The sequence below is a fragment of the Otolemur garnettii genome, unplaced genomic scaffold, assembly GCF_000181295.1.
Source record: "Otolemur garnettii isolate 467f Iridium unplaced genomic scaffold, OtoGar3 scaffold00256, whole genome shotgun sequence".
NCBI classification, from domain to species: Eukaryota; Metazoa; Chordata; class Mammalia; order Primates; family Galagidae; genus Otolemur; species Otolemur garnettii.
The window spans coordinates 1056345-1064971 of NW_003852651.1; the positions used below are offsets into that span (position 1 = coordinate 1056345).

Sequence of the window (8627 nt, forward strand, 5' to 3'; positions counted from 1 at the left end):
AGGTGTTCGGGAAGCTGAGGCAAGAGAATCACTTAAGCCCAAGAAATGAGGTTGCTGTGAGCTGTGATGCTACAGCACTCTACTGAGAGTGACATAATGAAACTATCTCAAAAAAAAAATGTCTGGGCATTGTGGCGGGCGCCTGTAGTCCCAGCTTCTTGGGAGGCTGAGGCAAGAGAATCAGTTAAGCCCAAGAGTTTGAGGTTGCTGTGAGCTGGGAAGCCAGGGCACTCTATGGAGGGTGATATAGTGAAACTCTGTCTCAATAAATAAATAAATAAATAAATAAACCTTCCCATGGCTACCCACCATACTCAGAATAAAATTCATATCCTTATCTTGGCCTTCAAAATCCTATTCCTCTCTCCTATCTCACTTCTACCATTCTATGCTCACTTTACATGTTCACGTCACACTGGCCCTCTTTTTTGGTCCAGAGATATGTAAGCTGCCTACCACCTCACCTTTTCTAATCTCCCCCTTCCCTGCCTTGGGGATTCTGCACCTCCTGTTGCCTCTGCCTAGAATGTGCTCCCTCTCAACTGGCACGTAGCTACTTTCTTTTTTGTTATTCAGATTTTGATTCAAATGTCTTCTATTCAAAGAGGCTACCCAATCTAAAGTAGGCATCCTAGTCACTGTCACATCACACTGTTCTAATTCTCTGAATTACACTTAATATCTATCTAATATTTTCCTGTATATTTATCACTTCTATTTATTGTCTCTCTGCCCACCTAGAATACATCAAAGACCTTGATATATTCCCTGATATCAAAGACCTTGCCTGTTTTGTTCACCTCCATATCACCGGTGCCTAAAACAATGCACAAAGCATTGAAGAGCTCAGTAAATAGCTGCTAAGTTAATGAATGGAAATAACAGTCTGAGGAAGAGAAAGTAGGGTATGCCCTGGGGAACTCTATTTGTGGTATGACTCTATGGGGTGGGGCTGAAACCAGAATGAAACACTTTTTTAGTGGTTCAACATGTAGAAATAAATTTGGGGAGGAGGTATTCTCAGCCTAGAAATCTATTATTATTATTATTATTATTATTTTTAGAGACAGAGTCTCACATTATCGCCCTCAGTAGAGTGATGTGGCATTATAACTCACAGCAACTTCCAACTCTTGGGCTTAGGCGATTCTCTTGCCTCAACCTCCAGAATAGCTGTGACTACAGGGCACCTGCCACATGCTGGGCTATTTTTTTTTTTTGGTTGCAGTTTGGCAGGGGCTGGTTTTGAACCCGCCACCCTTGTTATATGGGGCCAGCACCCTACCCACTGAGCCACAGGTGCTGCCCTCAGCCTATAAATCTAAATCTGAGAGGTATAAAATATGGAATCCACGTTGGTCACCATGGCTCACACCTATAATCCTACCACTCTGGGAGGCTGAGACAGGAGACCTGCTTGAGCTCAGGAGTTTGAGACCAGACTGGGCAAGAGTAAGCACCCATCTCTACTAAAAATAGAAAAAAAAAGGTTAGCAGGGCATTGTGGAGGGTGCCTGTAGTCCCAGCTACTTAAGAGGCTGAGGTAAGAGGATCACTTGAGCCCCGGTGTTTGAGGTTGCTGTGAACTAGGCTGATGCCACGGCACTCTAGCCTGGGGTAATAGAGTGAGATTCTGTCTCAAAGATAAATAAATAAAGAGAAAAGAAAATATGGGGTTCAATCTGGGGTGCTCAGTTCTGGAAAGGTAAGTATGTGGGACTCTGATCAGAGTTGGAGGTTCTTTTGGGAGGTTCATTCTGGGTAGTGGCTGGTGGACATGGATTGAAGCTCTAAATCTGGGGGATGGAAAATAATTGAGCTTTATAAGACAGGGCTCTCTCTGGGGTGCTCAGCCAGGGAGATTCAAAGAAGAATGCTTGGCCTGAGGGGTGTCAGTTTGGGCTTAAAACCTGATGGCATTGTCCTTGGGGGTTTCATTTTGTACTTGGTATAAACTCATTAAGGAATGAGTCTAGGAATCAGCCTTGGTATCTTGGCCTAAGACATGGGTGGCTTCCTTTAGGGAATCATTCTGGGCATGCTCCTCAAATTCTGGGATTCTAGTTGAGAAGTTCAGACAGGAGGGCTTCTACATGTTCTGTCTAAGGATCTCAACCTGGAGGTTCATCCTAGGGTCTTGCTTCAGAGCTTCAATGTAGGCCTTTCAGTTTGGAGATGTCACTCTGAGAGAGATCTCAATCATGTGGGCATAGAAGGCTGACTCTATGAATGTCTTGGGTCCTGCCTCAGAAGTCTGGCCTAGGGCTATCAGTGTGGGGGAGCAGGACAAGGGCTGGGTGCACACACTCACTTTGGGCATCCTTGCTGTCTGGGGAGCCATGGGGAAGCTTTAGCAGATAGTCTTTGAGAAGTAGCTCATAGCGAGGAATGCGCTGCACAGGCTCCAGCATATGGTGCTGCAATGTCAGGTTGCCACAGGCTTCCTCCTTCTGTGACAAGAGGAGCAGAGAAGCTGAGGTCTGGCTGCAGATTTTCCCCAAGTCCCTGAAGACCTCTCTTCCCCCAGGCTGTTGCATCCAGTTTTGCCACTTACCTGTACTTCATGGATGATGACTTTAAACTGAGTGGAGCGCTCTGTCCAGGTGTTGACAAGCTCCACAGCCCGGTCAAAGTTCTTCACATACTCTCCATACATCTTGAGGAAGGGCGCCAGCTTTTGTAGGATGTCCCCAATGCGTGGGTAGCGGTCCCTGGGGGTGGAAGCAGGAACTGATGTGGTCCTGCTGATCCTTGTCCCCTAGGATCCCCCCTACAGGTCTTTTGCTCTCATCTTAGTCGTGGAAACCCACTTCTCAGCTAGTTGCACCTTAAGAAATACTGCTTATATTAAAGGCCAATTAGATCAAGAGGCTCAGCTTGACCTGAAACCATGGTCTTCAATGCTGCCTGTCCCAACTCTGTCCTGCGTGAGCACCAGAAATGATGCATCTTGGAATACTTCTCCTGGAACTTCCTGCAAGGGCCACTTCATACACTGATTATTGACTGTGCTTAGCCTTGTCCTGGGTGATGCTAGAGACATAGAAATGAGTCACACAGGCTCGGCACCTGTGGCTCAAGCGGCTGAGGCGCCAGCCACATACGCCTAAGCTGGCAGGTTCTAATACAGCCTGGGCCCACCAAACAACGACGGCTGCAACCAAAAAATAACTGGGCGTTGTGGCGGGCGCCTGTAATCCCAGCTATCTGGGAGGTGGAGGCAGGAGAATCACTGAAGCCCAGGAGTTGGAGGTTGCTATGAGCTGTGATGCCATAGCACTCTACCCAGGGCGACAGCTTGAGGCTCTGTCTCAAAAAAAAAAAAAAAGAAAAGAAAAGAAATGAGTCACACAAATCCAGTTGGGCCCTGAGATTTGTATGGTCAGAAGAGGCAAAGTGATCAGCCCTGGTCACATTCCTCATTGATCATAGTATATTATGGGAGATAAACCAGACCTGATCTCCCACTCTGGGGTCATAGGCTGGTGGGGAACATGGAGATAATTTTAAGCAGGATTAACATGATCTGATTATTATTTAGAAATAATATTTTGATAGGTGGTATAGACCCTAAAGGGTAGATTGGAAGACGAGAGCCTGGAGGCCATGAGGCTGCCTGTAAACCCTACCCTTCTACCTCAGGACTAGCTTAGGCACCACTTCCTCCCTGAATCATTCTCTAATCCCTAAGCTAGGTTTGGTCCCCTTATCTGGGTTCCCATAGCCTCCCATTTCCAGCTATATCACAGCACTAATAAAAATAACAACAGCTTACATTCCCTGAATACTCATTTAATCCTTAAAACAAGGTAGAATGTTATTATTATCCCCATTTTATAGATGAGGAAAGTGAGGCACAGCAACTTAAGAAACCTGTTCAAGCTAGCAAGTAGCAAAGCAAGAATTTGAACCCAGCCAATTGAGGTCCTAACCTTATACCCCTGAGGGGTATACTATTCTGTTGTAATTTTCTGAGTCCTGGTCTGTGTTCTACATTAGACTGGGAGGGCCTAGAAGGCAGAGCTTGAACCTGATTCTTTCTGTAAAAGTCAATAAGGGGAGAAGTCAGGTAGGAATGAACTCTTGTCTATCCATTTGGATCTAGGATTAGTAGGCACATGGACAGGGGAGAAGGCAGCTTAGGTCTGGGAGCCCTTACCATTCCTCCATGCGCTTCTCTAGCTCAGGCAGCAGGAACTGCTGGTGGAAGCAATAGATGGAACAGATGTTAGAGAAGATGCCATGGACAACATCAGCAGGGAAGGAACTGCGGTTCCGAGCTTCTTCCAGCAGCCGAGCACAGAACACCTGTAGGACAAGGCAGGAGTGCTCAGCCCAGCTGGGCCTAGGACTTGGCTGGGGAAGGGGCAGCTTGTGGTGAGGGAGGGCAGTATTTGTGGGCAGCTTTGTGGAACTTTGGGATCAGCGTTGATTTTGAGACCAAGGAGAGAGGAAATGAATTTAGAATTATATATTGGGTCACAATTTAGGTTGTCAAAGTTAAGACCTGAAGCTAGGCATTGGAACAATGAGAAGTCAAGATCAGGGTCAAGGTTGGAATTAGATTCAGGGTCAGAAAGAAAGTTGGAATTAGTGCCTATCGTGTGCCAGACATTATCTTAGAGGCTAGGGTAGAGCAATGAATAAAGCCATCAAAAATCTCTGTTCTGAGGAAGTCTGATGGATTTGAGATCAGGAATAGGGCCAGGGTTAGAATGAGGTTCACATCTAGGGGTAAATTTAGGATCTGGGTCAGAGTCAGCATTAGTTTCAGAGTCACAGTTAGGGTTAGGACTAAGGGTAAGTATGAGGATCAAGATTGGAGTCATAATCAGAGTTGGCTTCAGAGGCAAGTTGACTTCAAGGTCAGAAATGGGATTTACCATCTCTAGATTCTGGCCACAATGGTGGGGTTGAGCTCAGGTCCTATCACTTCTTCCTTAGAACCCACCTACTAGGTCCTGGGGACCCAGGACCCCTGAAAGGCCACTCACCTGATCCAGGAGATGGAGCCTGGAAACATAAGCCTTCTCAGTTTGCAGGAGCTCATTGGCAATGTGAAACACCTTCTGCTGCACAGTCAACTGGAAAGGAGAATAGGGGACCTTTGAGCTACCATCTTCTACCTTAATCCTCACCCAAGCCACGAGAATTCTTAGAATAGTTCACAGCTACTCTATGCTTAATGCCACCCTGAGATAATCCTGACCCCCATCTATGAGGCCCCTGGCTTTGTCCCTGACTTAATTGAAGGTGACTTAATTGTCACCTAGACTGATGTGCAGTGCTGCGATTATAACTCACTGTAGCCTGGAACTCCTTGTCCCAGTCTGTCATAAAGCCCAATCTTCAATTCCAATGATATGTGCTCCCTCACTCAGCCAGCCACTCATTCATCCATTCATCTGCTCTATTCATTCAGCATTGTGTAATGGTTAAGCATGTAGGCTGGGAAGGCAGACTTCCTGGGTTCAAATCCTAGCTCTGCCATTCACTAGCTTGCATAAATTGTTTAACTTCTCTGTATTGAAGACTCCTCATCTATAAATAAAGATAATAATAGAACTTAAGTCCATATTTTTGTTTGTTTGTTTGTTTTCCTTTTATTAAGTCATATACACATAGATCATGAATACATTTATGCATTTGTGGGGTACACTGTGTTGATTTTTTATACAATTTGGAGTGCTTACATCAAACTAATTAATATAGCTTTCACTTCATTTACTGAATTATTATGTTCAGACATTTATGTTCTATACTTGGTAAGATTTCGCTTGTACCCTTGCAATGTACTCCACAGGTGTAGTCCCACCATTTACCCTCCCTCTATCAAACCTCCTCCCTCCCCCTCCCACTAAGTCCTTTTTTTTTTTTTTTTGCAGTTTTTGGCCAGGGCTGGGTTTGAACCCGCCACCTCCAGCATATGAGGTCAGCGCCCTACTTCTCTGAGCCACAGGCGCCGCCCCACTAAGTCCATTTTTAATGGAGACAATTAAATGATTTTTTTTTTAGACATGGTCTCACTCTGTCACCCAGGCTGATGTGCAATGCTGCGATTATAACTGACTGTAGCCTCGAACTCCTGATCTCAAGTGATACTCTCACCTCAGTCCTCCCTGGGACTATAGATGCATGCTACCATGCTCAAACTAATTTTTTTTCTTTTTTTGGTAGAGACAATGTCTCACTATGTTGCTGAGGCTGGTCTTGAACTCCTGGCCTCAAGTGATGCTCCTGCCTTGGCCTTCCAAGGTTCTGGGATAACAGATGTGAGCCACCACGCCCAGTCTAAATGATTTAATATAAACATAACATAGAAGATTAAAGATTAAGTAGTCTACATGTGTTAGTTATTTATTTACCCACTCAGTTCCCTATCAGCAAGGTCTTGCTGAGTACCTAGAATGTGAGAAAAACACAAAAGTATAAAAATATATGAAACTCAGGCTTGGTACCTGTAGCTCAGTGGCTAGGGTGCCATCCACCTACACGGGAGCTGGTGGGTTTGAATCTAGCCCAGGCCTGCCAAACAACAATGACAATTATGACCAAAAAATAGCCAGGCGTTGTGGTGGGTGCCTATAGCCCAGCTACTTGGGAGGCTGAGGCAAGAGAATCACTTAATCCCAAGAGTTGGAGGTTGCTATGAGCTATGATGCCATGGCACTCTACTAAGGGCGACATAGTGAGACTCTCTCAAAAATATATATATATATATAAAACTCGTTGCCTATTGACTCAGTTTCCTAATTGTTAGACCCTATTTGCTGAGTAACTGTCATCCTAGCAGTCCTTGGCCTTAGTCCCCATACTTGAGTTTGGTTCTGGTGGAGCAGATATTCTGGCTGAGACCTAATTGAGGTACAAAGATGCCTTCTAAAGAAATGGTAGTGGGTGGCACCTGTGGCTCAGTGGGTAGGGCGCTGGCCCCATATACAGAGGGTGGCGGGTTCAAATCCGGCCCCGGCCAAACTGCAACAACAAAAAAAATAGCCTGGGCGTTGTGGCGGGTGCCTGTAGTCCCTGCTACTCCGGAGGCTGAGGCAAGAAAATCGCCTGGGCCCAGGAGTTGGAGGTTGCTGTGAGCTATGTGACACCACAGCACTCTACGGAGGGCAATAAAGTGAGACTCTGTTGCTACAAAAAAAAAAAAAAAGAAGAAGAAGAAATGGTAGGCTGTCAGGGCACAGAATGGGGTCCATAATGCCACTAACCTTTATTTACACAGCCTCAGGTCTCCATGGGGCTCTAGCTCTTATGCCCTTGTTCTATCTATTGGGAATTCTATTTGGATGCAAGAGACTTTCCATTTTACAAATAAAGAAACTGAGTAAAGATTATGGTCAAGGAGTAGAGAGAAGAGAAACTTGCCCAATGTTACACAGCTACTGAGTCATGGGATTTTCCAAACAGAACAGGACTTTAAAGAAACCAGGATGCTCATTTTCCAGATGGAAAAAGTGGGGTTCAGCTAGTAGCTCTCTGATGAGGATAGAACATCATTCCTAGTGAGCAACTGGAAATGGGTATGGTCATTTTGGTAATCACAGTGATGGAGGCAGGGCCAGGTGTTTGCTATTGGCATTTAAAGCTAGGAGACCAGAGAAGATAAACATCTAAAATGGAAACAATGTCTTATTTTAAGAAATACTGAGCTAGGTTAAAAACTAAGCATAAAAGCCAGGCTCCCTGTTTCTCCACATAATCTTGCCTCTTGGTGAACATGGGTCAAGTACCTCCACAGATGCCTGTCTCTCCATCGGGGGTACTGGAATTTCTTGGTCCTTCTCCTCCTCGTCGTCGTCCTCCTCTTCCAGGTCACTGTCAACCTCCTGGGAGTTGGGCCGGTGGGGGTTGGCCAAGGAAACCGGCACACTGGCCAGGGCAGGGGGCCCAGGGCAGAGACTGTGGCTGGGAGGCCCGTCATCACTGACGAAGCAGGTCTCCTCACTGTTGGATGGCGAGCTGATACTGTCAATGCCGCTGTCCCGGTTGGGTACCTTCTCACCATCCCTGGGCCCAGGAGCCAGCAGGAACAGGCAACGGGAGGCCTCACCCTCAGGGAGCTGAGGGACTGGTGGCTGTGGGGGTAGCTGTGGCAACATGGCTGGCTCTCGAGTCCCTGGGCTGGGGCCAGGGGCTGGCCTATCCGAGGTAACGATCACAGGCTCTCTAAGGTGGGTAGTGGACACATATTGAGGCAGAGTAGGAGCTTGACTAGCAGGCTTCTCCTATCCCTTCTTGTCCCAGGCTCCCCCTTCCCTCCACAGGGTCATCCAGGGACCAGACTTCAGACTTACCTTTCAAATTTCTCAATCAGTGAGGATACAGCTGCAGAACTCAGGTTGGCCTCCACCCTGGGGGCCAGGCCCTTGGCCACTCGGGGGTCTGCAGGCAGTGGACGTGATGGTGGGGGGGGGATAGGCTCAGATAAGGGGGACACCCGGAGCATTTGTAGGTAGCTGGGCTTTGGGGGAACTGGAGAGACAGATGGGAAAGAGATCAGGGAGACCTCAATCAGCCAGGTTTAGAGGTGGCTGGAAAGGCCACCACCCGCTCTTCGAAAACCCTAGGTATGCACCTTTGCCTGAGGTAGGCACACAGCAGGCCTGAGGTGAGATCCT

At 46.8% G+C, this 8627-nt stretch overlaps 1 protein-coding gene across 1 annotated transcript in view; it reads right to left on the minus strand.

The window, feature by feature from the left end:
* Positions 1-8627, minus strand: part of FGD1 (FYVE, RhoGEF and PH domain containing 1) — a 48206-nt gene that overhangs the window by 16204 nt on the left and 23375 nt on the right. Inside the window, exons 3-8 of the mRNA XM_003802725.2 lie at positions 8304-8481; positions 7740-8175; positions 4995-5084; positions 4160-4308; positions 2555-2711; positions 2312-2450 (exon numbers count right to left, since the gene is read on the minus strand). Coding sequence (XP_003802773.1) covers positions 2312-2450; positions 2555-2711; positions 4160-4308; positions 4995-5084; positions 7740-8175; positions 8304-8481 — 1149 coding nt within the window. The remainder of the gene's footprint in view (positions 1-2311; positions 2451-2554; positions 2712-4159; positions 4309-4994; positions 5085-7739; positions 8176-8303; positions 8482-8627) is intronic.